Below are 20,180 nucleotides of genomic sequence, written 5' to 3' on the forward strand. Positions count from 1 at the left end.
GTGTCAGCCCCTCCAGGGGAACAGCGGTTGCTTCTCAGTGTTGGAGTAGCCCCCTCTCTTCCCCGATCTCCCTCTTTCTTGAGCTCATGTCTGAACAACACTGTCCCAGCAGCCCAGCCTCCGTCACCAGGGCCAGGGCAGATGTGCTTTCCTCACACCAGTGACAGTGACTAGATAAAGGGGTGCCAGTTGTCCCCTTCCTATAAGTAGCTCCTTCCCTGGAGGCTCCTTAGACCCTCCAGCAAATTGCTCCTGCATGGTTTTCAGACTGGCCTCTCAGACTGACCCATCTCTAAGATTTATAGTTACGTTTTGACATTTTAAAGCAACAGTCCTTCCAGTTAGTACTGATGGAGAAAGTGTTGATTGAACATAGAAGAGGCGGTGAGTGACGAGGACGTGGTCTTCCAGGAAGGACTGCGACCCCAGCAGTGGACTCTGCGGAGAAGCCTGCGCCTGAGCTTGGAAACGGGCCATCGCCACTCCCCACCAGTCTAGAAGCCACAGAAGGCAGAGACAGGGACCCTGGGGGGGGGGGGGGGGGGGAATGGGCCGCCGCCAGATTTTCCCGCTGAGAGATAAGGGCTATTCTGGATGAAATGTAAATGAGTTTTCTCCAGCTGCTGAGATGTCCGGCTGCTTTGGAAATCGCCAGGCCAAGGATACCCAACAGCAGTTCCCTCAGAACTCAGATTTCCAAAGCTAGTAAGCTGAGTGCGTAGCTTCCTGGCAGGGCATACACTTACCCAGATATGAGGCCCTGATCCCCACTGCGTAGCTTCCTGGCAGGGCATACACTTACCCAGATATGAGGCCCTGATCCCCTGAACTGGAACAAGAAAACTGCCCTTCTGGACTGGAGCTGGGAGAAGCTGGGGATCTCTGGGTTTATGGACGCTGGTTCTTGGATCTTCCTCTGCTGCTCCAGCTATGTGATTCACAAACAAACCCTCTTCAGTAACCAGGGCCCATCTCAAGCCTCCTCTGCCTCAGTCCGGTAGCGGAGCGTTACCACAAGAAAGTCCTCTCAGCCGGGCGGTGGTGGCGCATGCCTTTAATCCCAGCACTCGGGAGGCAGAGGCAGGTGGATCTCTGTGAGTTCAAGGCCAGCCTGGTCTACAAGAGCTAGTTCCAGGACAGGCTCTACAAAAAAAAAAAAAGCTGCAGAGAAACCCTGTCTCGAAAAACCAAAAAAAAAAAAAAAAAAAAGTCCTCTCACCACACTGGCACTGAAGATTTCACAGATAACCAGACAGGGCTCCAAAAGGGAGGGGGCGCACCTCTAGACAACACGCCATGAAGGCTGCAGAGCCCTGGAGGGAAGGATGGACGGTTTTGAACAGTACCTGAGCAGAGCCAAAGGAGAAATCTCTGTTCCTGCATGCTCAGTTGGGGGCCAGCCCCCGCCGAATCCAGCTCTGGGAAAAGCCTATTTTGGATTTTCATGTTACTTAGCCAACACCCACGGCTGCCCCCAAAAGCACCTCTTGCTCTGCCCTTCTAAGTATCAGTACTTAATCTCTATTTCCAAGTGTCTGGGGTGTCGGAAAGCAACTCAATAATAAAATTCTTCCCCAGTTAAAATGGCATGAAGAGGCCCCTGTGGACTGAGGTTTATTAAATATGAAGTATGCTTGTCCGGGAAAAAAAAAAAAAACTTTGTTTTTATAAACAGTAGAAACATTGCCATGGTAACTCTGCTTGGTTTGCTCTGCAGCCCATAGAAGCCTCAACGCCAAATTATGGCAGCCTTTCTCTCTGTTTGCCTACATTTCTAGAAACATCTAAGCCAAAATTCCATGATTTGCCTGCCTGCTTTCAAAGCCCAGAAAATATCATTTTAAAAGTCTTAGGGACACAGTGGGAAGCACTGCCAAAGTTTCTAAATGAAAGTCATTGCTCACATATACACAAAGGCACATTCTGTCTGCCAAACTACAGTATGCCTCTCTCTCTCTCTCTCTCTCTCTCTCTCTCTCTCTCTCTCTCTCTCTCTCTCTCTCTCTCTCTCTCTCTCATTTTTATTTTATGTAACCCAAGTTTCCTTGGGCCTTACAAGCTCTCAGGGCTAATAACATGTGACCCATAGTGACTCCTATTCCCCTCTCTCTGAGTTTGTCTCCCACCTGCTCGCGCAGCTATGAGCTTCCTTCCTACACATGCCCTAAGAACTTGGGGGGGAGGGGGTTATTAGATGTGGCACAGGCAAAAATCTACTTCCAGGAGCAGTGTGGCCTGTCAGCATCACTATACCCAGCTTCTCCCATCAACGCTGAGAGCTTCCCAGACACTAAGCACTTGATGCTGTGTGAAGCAGCCGGAAAAAAGCATCATCTCCCAGCTCTGTGGATCACTCTGCCCGCTGTCAGGCTGGCGTTGTTCAGTGGTAGGCTTAGACTGTACTCATACAGCCCTGCTAGGCAGAGAACCCAGCACTCATCCAGTGGCCATGGATCTGGAATCTTCCATGTAGCCACACTGGAAGCATGTCTGTACCCTCAGCTCCAATCAGGGATTCCCTTGTCCGTGTGGTAAGGGCCCACTGAAGGCTGCGAGAGTGACAGCCACCCTGTGGCCATCTGATGGAGTGGAGGAGAGCTGGCACTCAGCAGTGAGGAAAGGGTTGCTCCACTCCAGCAGAAAAGCAAATTGACAGCAGATTATTTTCCTACGGCGTGTCCCACTTCAGTCTTTGCCACATTGCGCTCCATGGTCCAACTCTACGGACGGGAGCATTAGTAACAAAGTCAACAGGATGGAGAACTTTATTGCCTTCGAGCACATAAAGTGTGAGATTTATGGCTGAACATCGGAGATGGCTTCGACCTGAAACAGTCTCAGAGATACCAGGGAGATGTCCTGGCATGGAGCTAGGCTTGCAGGCTCTGATGCTGCAATAAATCAAGTTACAGTTGTTTATCAAGTTCTAGCAGATTTTGGATTTCTCTGTTTTTCTTATTTGGGTCACTATAGTTTTGCTTTCTTCTCTTTATGTATTTAAAGTTCTTAATAGAGAGGCAGGCCGTCCCTCTCAAGTACCTACTCCCTATCCACATTTAGAATGAGTGTCACCTCCTATGTGTTACAGACAGTACTGCACTGAAAGGCTCCCCCACCCCAGACATTTAAAAGCTTCATTGTCTGTTTTCAGTATCTGCTCAGGCTTCAAATCACACATCTCTAATTCCAGTGAGGGTAGCTGGGAATCAAGATGGCACAGGGGAGAGTACATTCTAGAGGTTCAGTCCAGCAGAGAAGGAAAGGGCAGCTCTGCTCTGGCACCACCCGAAGAGAGAGGAGAGAGAGAGAGAGAGAGAGAGAGAGAGAGAGAGAGAGAGAGAGAGAGAGAGAGAGAGAGAGAGAGAGACTAGACCAGACCTCTTGGAATCCATTAGGATTTTCGCACCGCCATTTTCCTCAAAGTATTGTAAACATTTGAGCATTAAGGGCAAGGAACTTCTGAGCTCATTTCCTTGAGGTTGAGGTCTGCAGGAGCATGTGCAGGCTCCCTCCACACAGAGATTTAGAGTCAGGGAGATGTAGATAGATTGCCCATGTATGTGAGGAGGTGACCAGCACCAACTGGGACCCCTGCAGTAAGATCTGGAGCTGTGACTCCTGCACACTCCGGCAGCAGGTTGATGGTGGACTCAGTCAAGTTTAAGAGTGAAAGATGATGTTTCTCAAAGTGTGTGCCTCTGCATCTGCTCGTCACTGGAGATTGTTAAAAATGCACTTGAGAGGCAGAGGCAGGTGGATCTCTTGAGTTCGAGGTCAGCCTGCTCTACAGAGTGAGTTCCAGGACAGCTAGGGCTGTTACACAGAAAAACCGTTTTTGAAGAAACAAATCAAAAAATGCAAATTCCTACAATCACCAGCAAAGGTCATCTGTTGGCCAGGAGTCTGTTCCTTTTTTACTAGTCCTTCAGACATAACACCATATAAGAGCTAGCTCTCTTCATGAGGCTAGTTCTGCTGGGAATCAGGGATGACCAGGACACTAATAGTCTTTGTGGAACCAGAACTGTGCAATCTGAGACACACATTCACATCAACAAATTTACAGCCAAAATCCATGAGTGCAGAAAGCAGACTTGGGCTTGAGAGTCTGGCACATCGCAGAACCAAAGCAAATGCTCTCAAAGAATTCCCAGAAGTGCTTTCTCAAGAATAACAAAGCACACAAGAAATCAAACACTAGCACCCCATATCAGACAGTCCAAATACCAGAAATACCTGTTACCAACCCAAAACAACATACACATCATAGTTAAAGAAGTAAAAATGATGACGCTTAGAAATAGCCTCAAGGGACAAAATAATAATAATAATAATAATAACAACAACATCAACAACAACTGATATGCACTTAACCAAAATGAACCTGGCCAACAGTACAAGAAAGTAAGTTGTAAGAGGCTATGGCGGAAAAATTGTAAGCTTGAGACTAGGCTAGACCCTATCTCAACAGATGCAAATATATTTATCCATGATAATTGACACTTGAAAGTCAGTGTATGGACTGTAGTGCAGCACCATAAAAACACTCAAAGCTCACAGTTCATGAAGACCTTCTTCACAGACCTGTTTTAACGCTGGAGAGAAGGTTCAATGGGTAACCACACTGTATTGCTTTTTCTGAGGACTTGAGTTCATATCCCAGCACCCCCACCAGACAATTCAGAATTTATAAGAATTCATATCTATTAATCCCAGCACTCGGGAGGCAGAGACAGGCGGATCTCTGAGTTCGAGGCCAGCCTGGTCTACAAGAGCTAGTTCCAGGACAGGCTCTAGAAACTACAAGGAAACCCTGTCTCGAAAAAACCAAAAAAAAAAAAAAAAAAGAATTCATATCTAAGATAAAGATTCAAAAGGCTGAAAATAGAGATTAAAAGTAAGTAGGAATTCCCCTCAGGCCTGGAAAGCCCCTTACACCACGGGGCAGCCAATCCTAAACCTGGAAGTCTGGAATTCCCCTCACCCCACTAGGGGGCAGCCAACCACACGTCCCTATAAAAACCCTTTCTATCCACCACTCAGGGTCTCTCCTGCACTTTTCCTGTTGCTGCTGCCGCCACATCGGACAGATGGAGGGACCTGAGTTAACTCACAAAAAAGGACTCTTCATTTTTGCATCAAAGTTGGTCTCATGGTGGTGATTTGGGTTCTGGAATTTGGGCATAACAAAGGGCTGCTGTAAGCTCCAGGCCAGGCAGAGCCATATAATGTGAGACCATCTCAAAATACAAATAACAAATAATAAAAATATATATCTGTGTACAAATACCAACCAGAAGGAAGTTGATGAATTACATTCCTAGCCAACGAGCTACATTTTAAATTGAAAATTATAACTAATGGATCAAATTAATCTTTTTCAAAGGAAAATAATTCATAACAACTTTAAAGTACATTTACAGAAAAACAGTATCAAAATTAAGCAAAAGGAATATATAAAACAGTAATGAAAAGAAATGAGACAAGCCCTTATGGAAGTGTTGAAGCAACTGTCTCAGTATCTGACAGAACAAACAAAAAAGGAATCCAATGAGAACATGACTTGAAGAGCACACAAATGACAGGTGACATACTGGACAAGAGTAGAATTCCCATATGAAATCTGGACACAAAGAAATACTTGAAAATACTGTCCATCCACCACACTGACAGCGAGTTCCAAGAGTAGAAAGATAACAACACCCTAGAGCATGTGCCCTGGCTATGCCAGAGTTCAGGGACAAAGAGATAAACAAAACCACATGTCTGGAAAGTAAGACACACTTCCAAGTAAGTATGACACACACAAAACTTTATAATGCCAATTTGAACATATCTTGGACTGAATGATTCAAATATCATACATTACAACATACAGCAACTCATAAAGGGAAATTTGCAGTCTCCAAACAGTCAATTATCCCAGAAGACAGTTTCATTCAACTCACAGATAAAAGCTAGGCTAGGCCAATGTGGGAGTTTGAATTTAATTGGCCCCCATAGTCTAATAAGGAGTGGCACTACTAAGAAGTGTGGCTTTGTTGGAGTAGGTATAACCTTGTAACATGGAGGACTGTGTGTCACTGTGGGGTGGGCTTTGAGATTTCCTATGCTCAGCATACCACCCAGGGTCTCTGTCGGTTTCCTGCTGCCTGCAAGATGTAGGACTCTCAGCTGCTACTCCAGCACCATGATGCATGCTGCCATACTTCCCATTATGATGATAATGAACTGAACCTCTGAAATTGCAAGCCACCACCTCAATAAAATATCGTCCTTTATAAGAGTTGCCATGGTCATGGTGTCTCTTCACAGCAATAAAAACCCTGAGACAACCAAACACCTATAATCCCACATTGTTTAACAGTTTCCTCTGAGATTGAAACATTCCCTCTTGAGGAGAAGCTTTCAAAAGAAAGGTAAACAACTTAAAATAGCTTCAGGAAGTCCCTGAAACTGACCAGATTCACAAGCCCTGCCAGATTAAGTGAAATTGAGCTGAACAGAATACCTTTAATCCAGTTGAGCTGCCAAGAAGACTCCAGATATCTAGCTGCAAAGCCAAGCCAAGCCAAGCTGCAAAGATGACGCTCAGACCAGAGCAGGTACCTGGAAGAGGCTTAGGCCAGAGTCGCTAGGAAAGGAGACTCTCCAGCCGTTGAGCTGCCTGCAGTCTGGGCAGTGTGCTGCAGGTTTCCCAGCTTTGGCGAGGTTTGGTGCCCAGGCTGCGGTGGGTCTTGGGGATGCAGCTCTTGAAACCTCTCGCCCACAGTCCTGCAAGCAACTCCAATAAAACTCTCTGGCTCACCAAGTTGGACTTTGGTATCCATATTTTGGTCTGCCATAGGATTCCTATCTGGGGTAAGTAGGTGTAGGTTGTGTCTCTCTGAGGAAAGTTTTGTCACACAACAACCCAGCACTGGGTGGGGGCAGAGACAGGATCCACAAACCTTGCCAAAACAAAACAAACCACAGAGCTCCAGGTTCGGTGAAAGAACCTGTCTCAGAAGAGTAAGGTGGAGAGACACCCAACACCCAGTCTAGCTCTGCTAGTGCAGGCCGGGCTATGAGGGCTCACACACATACACGAGAGCAGAAGGGCTAGGGATGCCCTTCATTAGTGGAATGCTTACCTAGCATTCATGGAGCACTGCATGAACTAGATGTACCTGTGTACCCCTGTAATCCCAGCACAAAGCAGGAAGATTGGAAATTTCAAATCATCCTCAACCACATAGGGAGTTCAAGGACAACCTGGGACTCAGGAATCCTATCTTTCAAACAAACAAAGGAAAAGGAAGCAGAGGAGGAGGGAGAAGGAGAAACAACAAAGAAATCAATTTACAAAAATCAAGACTAGTAAAGAATTAAACAGAAAACAAGCCCCTGGAACTGAAGGTGTGGCTCGGTGACCCATGCTGGGGGCTGGGGCAGGAGGGGGGCTTCTGGAACCTGAAAGAGTATTGTGTTTATATATTTGAACTCTGTGCCTTCAGCTCAGACTCTTCCACTAGTCCCTCATGCATTCTTATTGCAGTCCTGAACTTCCTATCAGCGTCTCTCAAGTCTCCCTTTTTACTCCTCTGCCATGTTTAAAGGAGACCCCCGAACAGTGGGGGCTTCCTTACAGTTCCCAGATTAGGCACAAACTACACCCAAACACCTGTTTTCCTTTATTAAGCAGGAAAGGAAAGTTAACATGGCTGCTTTCTGACTCAGACAACAGCAGCAAATGGCGTTGCAGGAATCATTTTGAAGAGAACGGGAGGTCTGTTAGAATGGGCTAGGATGTGGTGGTAGAGTAGGTAGCCGACGGGGGAGAAGAGGAAGGGGACAAGGGAAAGTGGGAAGGGGTATCTGTCCCAGGACAAAGAACTGCCTATGGATATAGATAGGGGAGACAGACATGGCACATAAGCAAACGGTGGTTTATAAAGGTAAAGGAGGAGCCCCTGTGTAAGGATGAGGTGTTTAATTTTAATTGGGCATGTTATAATTAGGTGAACCAAAGGGGGCTTTTGATGGTTAAACTTTGGTAGTGAACCTCAGGAGAGGGAAAAGGCCAAACAAGAAGATAGTCCTTGGTGGCTTTAGGAATGTAATCTAGCAGACTGTGAGCCAGAGAGGGAGTGAGAAAGCAGGGCCAGAGTCATGCTGGCCACACTCAGGCTGTCCAGAGTTCCTTCAGCGTTAGCCTCCTGCTGGCACATTTTGGAGGCTCTGCAAATTTGATTCTATCACTTGCCAATTTATTTTCTGGATTCTGAGCTTGTGGGAACTGCTCTGAAGCTTGTGTTTCAAATACATTATTCTAGAAAGGGATTTGGGTTTGCTTTTGGTCAGGGCTCAGGGTAAATTACTGAGAGTAAATAAGCCTAGCGGGAGGCTTCGCAGGACGCAGGTTGGGAAGGGGACATCTGGGACAGGAGGTGATGGGAAGACTTCTCCCACCCTAGCGCCGAGGCCTGCATTCTCCGTCATGCCCACATCTCTGGCGAGCTTCGTTTATAGCATGGCCTTATTAGGATGCTATGTTCTACTCTGCTCGGACTTCCTGTCTTTAACCAGCTTTCATCTGCCTCCTGACTGGGTGTACAGACACTAAAATAGACACCCAACAGATGCCCCTCCTGGTACAGCCAGTGGCTTCTGTACTTGTTACTCCCTGTTCCTTTTGCTTTTTAGGATCCTTTTATTTCTTGACAGATCACCTATTTAATTTAAACTTGGGAGTTCAAAGTTGTTTTTGTTTTTATTTTTATCCAGCCTAAGTTTTCTGAGAAAATTTGTTGGGCTACTTGCCCATCAGACATTCCTTAGACACTCTGTCTCTCTCTCTCTTTCTCTCTCTCTCCTCTCTCTCTCTCTCTCTCTCTCTCTCTCTCTCTCTCTCTCTCTCTCTCTCACACACACACACACACACACACACATACTCTCAGTAGCACCTCGCTAGAAAAAGGAAATTCACATCCTGTCCTGATGAGTCACAACGTGATGTACAGTAAGACACAAAGATAACAGAAGATGCACATATAATACTCTCAGGCACTTGTCTGTGCTAACACTTGAAAAATTAGGACCTTATTGGCAATGCATAGCTTTCTTCTCTTACTTGAGGCTAGCCCTCAAAGTCTAGAAGGTGCTATAGACGTCTGGAAAGAGCTGTCATCAATATTACTCAGCAAGCGACACTGAGCAGCCTGGCCTGATTGCTTGTTCTTGCTGCAAGTGGCAAGTCTGTTGGTTGAGGGTAATAAAAATACTTTTTATTGGATCTGAGGCCATGCAACCAGATTCATGTCAACTCATTCAGAAGCCCAGGGCTGGGGAAGCCATAGGCCCTTGTGCAAAACCTGCTACAGTTTTCTAAGAAAGTCTGCCTGTCTGTAGATTAGAGATGCTGTCAGCTTTACTCAGAGAAACTTCTTGCAGTGACCAGAATAAATGTGGAAAGTCACACCTGGTTAGCGATGAGAATGATGGCTCATCTACAGCACCCTCTCGAAGGCTCAAGCAGCATGGAAGGGCAAAGAACCTGAAAGCTGAGGGGAGAGAGAGAGGGAGTGGTTGGCACAGACATCCGGGCCCCATCGCTCTTGCACTGTTCAGCTCACAGCCCTTGCCATTGCTGGCACAAGACTGGGCCTGCCAGCACCCTGTCATGGAGAGAGAAGTACTCATGGGACCCCAGCCTTCCCTGAAGGAGTGTATGTAGTGATGGTTGCTGCAAGAGACATTTTCTTGAATGGTGTAGTAGCCACTGTTAAGGTGCCCATGTTTGTGTGAACAAACCCTTGCTCATGCCCCTGTAAACGACCCTAATAAAACTGAGTCACAAAAAAAGAAATGAAAGTAGAAACTAAGAGGCTGGTAAACAGGAAGAGCAAGAGATAGGAGTGTGTGGGGCGTTATGATCAAAATACATAACATACACAACGAAAATGTCTCAATGGGATCCATGATTATGTATAATATATAATACAGACCACCTTAAAAATATCGTGGGGACTGGAGAGATGCTCATCAGTTAGGAGCATTTGCTGTTCTTCTAGAGGACCTGTGTTCAGTTATTAGCACTCCTGTCCAGCCACTCACAACTACTAATTCCAGCTTTAGGGAATCCGACCGCTTCTCTTCTGGTGCCTGCACACAGGGCATACAATCACCCAGACACACATCCACACAAAACCAAAGTATTTCTAAGTTCCATAATGTAACTTACTTGTGACTTTGTTTTTTAAGTGCTACTTTTTTAACTATATAAACTAATGTATATATACATGCACACACACACATATGTGTGTGCGTGCACTGAGTGCAGTGTATGGAGGGCAAAAGAGGGTAGAGGACCCCACAAAGCTGAGGTGAGCTGCCCAACATGAGTGCTGAGAAGCACACTCAGGTCTTCTGGAAGAGCAGGACAAGTTCTTAACCACTGAGTCATCTCCGCAGCCATTAGATGTGTCTAAACCACTCAGCATACCACTGAAATCCACACAAATAAACGTCCTATTTGTCTTCGCTCCAATGAGCATGATCTAAATTTACTAAACCATAGAGAGGTAGACTGGTAAATGAATGGGACTAATAACTGTATCCAGAAAGTTTTCCAATTATTTAAAGCCTTTTTAAACCATATTTTCAATTACACATCCATACTTCATATTCAAAATCTCCTGAATAAGGAATGTGGTTCTATCTAGCATTCTCCTGTTGGAGAATATTATTTGAAGGTGTGTGACTTTTCTTTATGCTGCATTTGTTTAACTCTGTAAAGCTGTGGTTCTTTGCCCATCTAAAACACCTGATGATCCTAATAAAGAGATGAAGGACCAATGGCAAGGTGGGAGCAAGGACAGGCGGGGCTAGCAGGCAGAGTATTGATAGAAGGCTAAATTTGAGAAGTGGAGGAGCAAGAGAACAAGGAGAGGAGGTCATCAGGGGCCAGCCACCCGGCCAGTCACGGAGTAAGAAGGGAAGTAAGACATACAGAAGTGAGAAAGATAAAAGGCCAGAGGCAAAAGGTAGTTGGGACAATTTAAGAAAAGCTGGCAAGAAACCAGCCAAGGCTGGGCATTCATAGCTAATAAGCCTCCATGTGTGATTTACTTGGGAGCTGGGTGGCGCCCCCCCCCCATAAAAAAAAGCCAAAAGAATAAAACATCACACAACACTCTGACAGGGTGAGCCTTGGCATCCGAGTCAAAGGGTTAACACCCAGTTCACAAGTGCGCCCTTCAGTCTTGGAAATAACGTGCTCAGTCACTGGAGAGGCAGTTCAGAGTCTGGTAACAGCCCTTCACTTGAACACGTGTATTGTTAGTCACTGAAAAAGAGACCTCTGCTGTGTCCCCTCATCAGAGCAGCTGAAGAACCATTCTGCTCTTAGCACCACCCCTGGGAAAGCAGATTCTTTAATTTTTAGGACTTCCTGGCTCTTGTTAAGTGTTCAGTCAAATCAATATGCAACTGAGGCAAATTTAAAGAAATTTTTTATATCAAAACCATGGTGGGGAGGTGAGGTCATGATCCTGTGGCAGAGAGCAGAGGGTACAGAGGAAGACAAGGGGAGGAACAGGACAGAGGCTGAGCTGTGTGAGTGGCCCAGCCAGGGCAGGTCAGCATGGACCTGCAGTTTCCGGTTCTATACTGGACACCTTACCTATAAAGTGCCCAGTGCAGGCCAGGTGTGACAGCCACTCCCCCTCACTCTTCCTGCTCCTGCGGCTATCAATGCATCTTCAACTTTCTCATCACTGTTGTCTAAAAACCTGTTCATGAATTATTTTTCCAAATGTAAAGTACTATGCATCAGAGTGTGATATCAGAGTGTTGTCTAATGATAAAACAGCTGGGAGCTGGTGTAGACACGTGGCTCTGGATAATTGCACGATCATTTCTTTTTTATTTATTTTATTATGTATACAATATTCTGTCTGTGTGTATGTCTGCAGGCCAGAAGAGGGCACCAGACCTCATTACAGATGGTTGTGAGCCACCATGTGGTTGCCGGGAATTGAACTCAGGGCCCTTGGAAGAGCAGGCCATGCTCTTAAGCACTGAGCCATCTCTCTAGCCCCCTCATTTCTTTTTTTAAAGCAACAGAAATAAAACATGAGACATGCTTACTAACAATGAAAGCAAAACACTGGCTATATATTAAGACAGCAGCAATTTTAAAATGCTACATGCCTATGTGTTTCAAACACTGGTAAATCCTTCAAAATGAAATACTATGGATTGTGGCCTAGAGTGTGAGGCCCAGGTGCCATCCCAAGCCCTATCAAAAAGGAGCAAACACACAGCAAGGTTTTGGGTAATTTATTCACAGTTCCGGTGTAGTCACGGGATTTAACAGGACATGAGGGATGAAATAACCATCTGGCTCAGAAAACTAAACATTCATTGAAAAGAAAACAATCAAAACAGAGCAATGATTATTGTAACCCCCCAGTCCCACAGAAGTATAATTTTAACAAATATCAAAACTTTATTCATGGAAAAACACATTCACCCAGAGAACATTGAAAGGTTAACAAGACCACTACTACACTCACTCTGGAAACTGGCACAGAAAACAAGATAATGTGAGAATTTCCACGACATCCTCATCAGCCTTCTGTCCTGGTGTATTTTACAGCTCATCACTCTCAAGCTAGTTACACACCACAGCTCCAGTCTTGCTTGAGCACGGACATCACTATTCAAAGCCAATGCCAGCTTCATTATTTGTCACCATCCTGGGTCTGAGGACGTGTTTCGATTCATCAAGCTATGGAGACACTGAAATACTTAACAATCTTTAAATACAGTGAGAAAGACCAACTTATATGTTAAAACTTTCAAACTTGAGAGTAAACAGAATCTTGTGAAATCCATCTCCAAGTTTAAAACACTGCTAGTGTTCTTGAAGACATAACTCTCTAAACATGTGGATGTCATGAACCAAAGTGTCTTTACCATTCCCTTCCATTTCTTTGGCCTTCCTAAATTCAATGTGAATTATGAATTCTTTTTTAATAAACACTTTCCAATGAGATTGTGCTTTTAAATTTTTTAGAAAAATCACACCAGTTATAGTATATAATAAACAGTAACCTTAGTTTCTTTTATTGCTGTAGAATATCCTCATCGTAAAAAAAGACAAAAGACTGCCCCCCCAAAAAAACTGAAAGTGTGTGTGTTCAAGTTCAGCTGGTGTCCTTCCCTAAAGAGTGACAAAGACCACTTTCAGAGGAATACTACAGGGACCAAGAACAGGCTCCTTTCCTGCCTCCTCACAACTACTCAGGTAAGGGCCCTGGATTCTAAGGGAGACAGCCATGTTACCTCAGAAACCACCCAGGACACAGAATAACAGCCTCCTGCACAGTACCTGAAGCGCCCTCTGAGGAGCGGGGACACAGTGGCTTATCTCGGCCTATTATTAACTGCGGCTCTTTATCATACCATAGACGCATGTATCGTGGACAGACTGGGACAGCAGCTTACGGACACGCTCCAGAGTGCCAGCGCTGTTTAGGTCAATAAACCCTTTCACTGCATCTAACAGCTCAGGGCAGCTCCATCTTTCCACCCTTCCACCAGGGACGTCAGAACTGCTCTGCAGCTCTGCTGCCCAGCACACAGCCGCTCACAGCAGGGGTTCAGACACAGCTGCAGACAGCACAAACTACCGGTGAGTGCTGCACTTTCTGTAGCCTTTTCACTCCTATGGCGTAGGTGATTTTTTTTTTAAAGTTGACTTCAAAGTAACCATTAACTGAGTTCTCCACAGTCCTCCCTGCCTAGCAAGGGCTCCCAGGAAAGGATGTATGTGTGAACTTAAACTTTAAACACACTACAAGAAAGAACTTTTATAGAAAGCCTCCCTTTTGCAGGATATTTTGTTTTGAAAAATTAGATTTCCATGTCCTATATTATACCAATTTTAACTGGGCCAACTCATTCACTCACTCAGTGGCTTGCCTCACTAAAATATCAGGGTGTTAAGAATTAACTTAATAAAAGAATTTAAAATCACTACATTAACCAGGGTAGGAAGCAAAATGGGATAGGGAAGAGAATAATATTTGTTTAGAAAATACTACTCTGGTCTTCATTTGGGCTTTTGACTGGTTTTTAGGATTTATCCTAGTTTGGAGTGTGTATGGAAGGGAAACTGGTGAATGGGTTCAGAGTCAGAGCCAGACAGAAGAATTAAGTTCCGATATTCCATTACATAGAGGGTGATTAGTAAAACTGAGCTGTATAATTCAAAACAGCTCCAAAAGAACTCTGGATTAGTAACCGAGGTGATGGACGACCTAAGAATACTGTGGTGATCATTTCACAATGTCTCCGTGTACCAACATCACCCTGTACTCCAGAGCAACACATGAAAAAAGACAACAACAACGAAACGCACACAACTATGAGTAGCCATGCTATTATACCAAACACAAGAAATGACAGGATACACATGCTAGACAAACATGAAATCTTGGAAATAATTAGAACAGACAAACGTAACTAAAGCAGCTACACAGGGTAGAAACTGTGGCCCTGTCTTACGTTTTAAAAAATCAGGTTTCCAGTCTCTATCAATGGAAGTGAAAGCTTCCAAAGTTACATAAACTCTGTCTTCAACCCACCTTCACAAGAAGCCTACACTTCTGGCATAGCATGAACTGCTTAACATCAAGTTCAAACACAAAGAGTGAGCTACCAACTCCACTACTGCACTTCCACAATAACGGTGAAAGCTTTTGAAAGAAGTGGACCTAACAGAATATAACCACCTTCCTACAGCCACATGATCTGACCCAAATAATTCTATGAAGAAATTATTCCACACATTTTTAGGGTGTCAAACTAATGTTCTATTTTAAATACTTTATCCCAATTGTTAACCTCCATTTCTGACACTATCAGCATGAAGGCACGCCAATATCACTTCTTCATACTGCATTCATTCCTAAACAGGAGTCCAGACAATACAAAGGAAAACATCTAGAAAGCAACCCTAAATCATGTCACACCACAGTGGAAAGTATGTGAAGGTCTAAGCCTCATACACTGAAGATCAAACGACCAGTGCAAATCTCACAAGTTATCAAAAAGAACCTCCAAACTGCCACAAGAGGATGCTTTCTGCAGCAAGGTAGGGAAGGGACTTGGGACAAAGCTGAAGAGAGAACTGAACATGCCAATACCAATCGGAGATGCTTGGTAGCAACTCTGCTGTGATGTCAAAGGAGACAAAGGGTGTCATTCAACAATATTTTTTTTTAAATTAAGCTCTACAGTTTCAAGGCAATGCAAACCACTCTGAGGAGGCAAAGAAACAAGGAGTCGGATGCCCAGGTCCTATATTTAAACGCCCAGCCACACTGTCGGGGTCTAAAGTAGTTCAGATCAGCGCTACACATCTCCACATGGTGCTTTATTCGAGCGTGGAGGACACAATGTATCGCACACTGCCCCCATGCTCCTCTACCTAGAGATGACAGCCAGGTTTAGACTAATTTAACTGAACTTAGGTTTTTTTAGGTGAACAGTTTGATTTACAAACAAAATATAGACAAGCTTCAAAATAAACCACAGCATCTTCAACTTATAAATAATATAGCAAAGCCTTCAGCAGGTACTAGCACACACTGGCTTTTGACTTTGAGTATTCCAATGAAATGCACTGGTCTTTTATCAGTCTGATTGAATCAAGGCATGGAAAAACAACAATCATCTCAAAAACTCTACAAACCTCCATGATTGAAGTGGAGGACACAGAAATTCATTATCCAGTTCTTTATACAACACTACAGCTAGAATCTCTTTGATTTCAGGTTCAATTTAAATTCTATTAATCAAACGCCCCCAGGTATTATTGAAAATGAGGCAATTGCACAAAACCATTAATTGAGAGGGATAATTATAACTGATATATAAATAAGAATTTACTAAAAAAGGCTTTCAGGAGGCAACAGTTTAAATCAAAAATTTAAATACAAAAGGTGTCTCATGTTGCTTAACTGTCATAAGTTTCAGGTGCCTTTTATTCTACAGTTACAGATTTGGCAAGATTCCGTGGGAAATCAACCTGCAAAAAAAGAGAATTATATTAAGAAATACAATCATATAATTTATCTTGTAAAATAACTGGAAAACAATAGAGGAAGGTGCTAATATATACCGGGAGGAGACCTCACAGGGAAGCCGGGAAACACGACAGGATATTTTGGTTCCCACAATAGCAAGAGGACTAAGAATGCTACAAGTCCTGCAGCCCCCACTGTGGGAGAGATCCAAACAACACAGACTTTTCCCACCCCAAAATGCCAATCACAGCCCCTGCCCAGTCAGTCTAAGGCCTGGAGTAAGTGCCAAGCCTTCTTCAAATCCTATGGCTAAGAAGAAAGCACTGTAAACTACGGACTGGGCTGTGCGAAGACACAGATGCAGCAGATCTTCAAGAGCTACTGTGAAAGTTGGGAGGGCTGGTGAGACACAACAAGCAAAGGTGCTTGCTAACAAACCTGAATTCACTCCTTAGGACCCACAGAGTGGAAGGAGAGAACCAGTTCTTACCAGTTGTCCCCTGACCTCCACCCATGAACTGTGACATGCATATACACTAAATAAATAAATAAATACCTAAAAACAAACAAACAAAAAAGTTGGGACTAACTGTATCAAGATGTACCCTAGAGTTCAAAAGCCACCCCGGAGTTCTATAGAGGCGGTCACTCACATCGTAGCCTCTCAGCACAGCCAGATGGAAAGCCAGCAGCTGCAAGGGGATCACACTGAGAATGCCCTGCAAGCAGTCCACTGAGTGGGGCACCTTGATTGTCCTTTTTGTGTTCTTAATGGTCTCGGTATCCTCCTTATCACAGATCACGACTGGGCGCCCCTGGGAAGAAAACCACATGCAGACACAATCACGAGAAGTACATGCTAGGCAACATTGAGCATGTGCTCCACACTGCAAGATACACAGACACGCTCTGACTGCTCATGCAAATGGGCATGAACAGGTTTTGTGGATTTTTGTCAAAAATTTACAAAAGAAAGAAACGCCAAGCTTAGTACTTGAATACAGGTTCGCCTTCCTTTGAAGTTCAAGTTTATTTCCAGTACACTGTGTTTAGGGAGAAATATCTCTGGAATTAAACATAAGCTAGCTGATGGTGGGAGAATATGAGGCACAGCATTCATGATGTTAATGTAAACTCTACACATTAGAGTTTCTTTTGAAGGAAATACTTCATCATGTTAAAGTAAAAAGAAAATGTGTTAACTGATAGAAGAAAGAACCGGAGACTAGGGCCTAGTTTTGGTTTAGATCTTAGCATCAGTTCACCCGGGCTTTGGTAACCCCCATCACAGAGCTCCAGGCTATTATCACAGCGCCTGACCTACCTGCCGTGCAACCACTTGCTGTAGCGCGTTCTGACACTTGGCGTAAGTGTGGTCTCGCATGATGATCATGATGACAGGCATCAGCTTGTCCACCAAGGCCAGAGGGCCGTGCTTCAGCTCACCAGCAAGGATGCCTTCAGAGTGCATGTAAGTAATTTCCTTGATTTTCTAGAATTAAAGAACCAGGTAAGTCTTTAGTTCATTTTTCAAAATTCTACTTTTAATATTACACAAAGCATCTGAGATGGTTAGGTCTACTAAGAAGTATTAAAGACTACTGATCTGTCCCTAGAGCTAACAACAGATCATCACTTCCAAAACACCAACAACCACAGTGTTCAAGTTCTACAAAGTATTCTTAAGGATTCAGACTATCAACAGCAGTCATGCTGTGCCTTATAATTCACTTCAATTTCTTATCTAATGAACCTTAAGTCAGTTGTTCATATTTCAATTGCATGTATACCCAACTTAAAATGCTAACCCCTAGTTCCCATGTAAACACTTTTCTTGGTTTTCACTTTTGAATTAAGTTTTACAGCATCTTCTTAAGGCAAACAAACCACAATATACAAACAGAGGCATTTTAAACATTTTGCCTATTTCAATTCATTTGTTTTACAAGTATGTGGGGAGTGAGCAAGATAAGGATGCTTGCCACCAAGCCTGACAACCTGAGTTTGATGTCCAGGATTCAAATGGTTGGAAGAAAACTGACTCCAGCTTAAGCTGTCCCGATTCCCACACATGTACTGAAGCATACCACCTCCCACCCATTCATGTTCACACACATACACACACACACACACACACACACACGCACACGCACACACACCTAAATGAATGACAAGGCACAGTGATATTTTGAATACCTGGCTCTCTGTGGCTTAAATCCCTAGTACTGCAGAATAAATAAAAGTACATGTTCCCAGCAGGTGGTGGTGGTACACATCTTTAATCCCAGCATTTGGGAGGCAGAAGTAGGTGGATCTCTATGAGTTTAAGATCAGCCTGGTCTACAAAACAAGTTCCAGGACAGCTAGGGCTGTTACACAGAGAAACCTTGTCCCGAAAACCCAAAAAAAGTGTATGTGCCCTGTCCCTAAGTCATTAGGAGTAAAATCAACTTAAGTGAGAAAACGCACCAGGGCTCCTTCAAGACACGTAGCATAATGATAGCCTCGTCCCATTATCAGAACTGACTTCTGGTGGTACAGTTCTGTTGCCAGCTTCTGAATTTCATCATCCATGCTCAGCACTTCCTTAATCAAGTCTGTTAAGATAAAGATTAGCCCAGCCCATGAAAAAGGAGCAATACATAGATAAAGTAACAATGCTATACTGGAAGCAAACCACAAATACCAGTACTTCCTCTCTTCTGTGGCATCAGCATGAAATTCTCTTAACATGGAGGCAAAAACAGAAAGACCTTCTAACTATGCAACTACAAACCACAGCACCAGGAGTAAGATGAGAACTTCATCTACTGTTCACTCCCTTCCACATCAAACATATAGAAAATAAAATAAAGAGCCTTAATTTGGACTTCCAGATAGGATGGTGGGCCAGAAGCTGCCTCCTGTGATACAGTCAGGGAGAAAAGTTAGAATTGGAAGAAAAAAAAAAAAAAAAGACTCAGGGCGTCAGAGATGTAGTTCAACTGGTAGAGTTAGAGTGTGCTTGCCTACTATGAACAGCAGCACGGGGTCAAGCCCCATAACTGCATAAAACTGGGCATAGTGGATAACACCTGTAATCCAAGCACTCAGGAGGTAGATGCAGGAGAATCAAAAGTTCAAGGTCATTCTCCCCTACATACTGAGTTAAAGTCTGCCTGGGATACAAGAGACCTGGTCTCAAAAAAAGATCAGAAAAGCCACCAGGCAAAAAGTAACGAAATGGAGCATAGCTCTAGACCTATGGCTCCCTTACTGGGAGAAGGGAAACAGAAGTTTCATCCAAAAGGTAAGTCACGCACCCTGAAAAAGAGATGAGAAGTCCCACCCACAGGACAAACTACAGCCCTCAAAGCCTCAAGTCAGGTACTGGTCTGCAGACAGTGCATCCTCCAGCAATGGGGTTCCTTCTGTCATTTTATGACTCTGTGGTCAGACACGAGCTTAGAAAGAAACCTACTTCTTAAAACTGAGCCTGGATAAATCGCTTATTGGCTAACAGCACTGACTGCTCTTCCAGAGGACCCAGGTTCAAATCCAAGCACCCACACAGCAGCTCACAACTATCTATAACTCCAGTTCCAGGGAATCTGATGTTCTTTTCTGGCCTCTACAGGAACCTGCATGCATGTGGTGCACAGATACATATTGCAGGCAAAATACCTATACACATAATAAAATAATTAAATTTAAAAACTGCACTACTGTAGGCCTAAGACTAGAGAACAGTCTCAAGTCAGAAGCTAAAGCTCAACCTGCACACACCAGTGGGAGACAGCTGGAAAGGGAAGGGACAGACTCTGACATGCCAAAAAAGTCCAGGCAGCAGGAGGCTCAGTCCAGGCAGTGAAGTGTGTGGGAAGGTAGCGCTGCTCTAGGTACCTAGAAATAACTCTGGAGCAGACAGGCCCGAGCCAGCTCTCTGCTGGTCACTGCTGTGAGGGCAGGAACGCTGAAGCTCTAGAACAGTGGTTCTCAACCTGGGGGTCAAAGGACCCTTTCACAGCAGAAAACGCAGATATTTGTATTGTGATTCATAACAGCAGAAAATTACAGTTAAGAAACAGAAACAAAAATAATCTTAGGGTTGGAGTCACCACAACA

The 20,180-nt window shown here is 44.2% G+C and overlaps 1 protein-coding gene across 2 annotated transcripts in view; it reads right to left on the reverse strand.

The window, feature by feature from the left end:
• Positions 1–12,306: 12,306 nt before the first annotated feature.
• Positions 12,307–20,180, reverse strand: part of Gfpt1 (glutamine--fructose-6-phosphate transaminase 1) — a 53,060-nt gene continuing 45,186 nt past the window's right edge. For both annotated transcript variants that reach the window (XM_038318879.1, XM_038318880.1), the window contains 4 exons: positions 18,546–18,673; positions 17,401–17,568; positions 16,730–16,891; positions 12,307–16,078 (listed from right to left, as the gene is read on the reverse strand). In XM_038318879.1, the coding sequence (XP_038174807.1) occupies positions 16,034–16,078; positions 16,730–16,891; positions 17,401–17,568; positions 18,546–18,673 (503 nt within the window). In that variant the 3' untranslated portion in view covers positions 12,307–16,033. The remainder of the gene's footprint in view (positions 16,079–16,729; positions 16,892–17,400; positions 17,569–18,545; positions 18,674–20,180) is intronic.

This window comes from Arvicola amphibius, chromosome 2 (genome assembly GCF_903992535.2).
Source record: "Arvicola amphibius chromosome 2, mArvAmp1.2, whole genome shotgun sequence".
NCBI classification, from domain to species: domain Eukaryota; kingdom Metazoa; phylum Chordata; class Mammalia; order Rodentia; family Cricetidae; genus Arvicola; species Arvicola amphibius.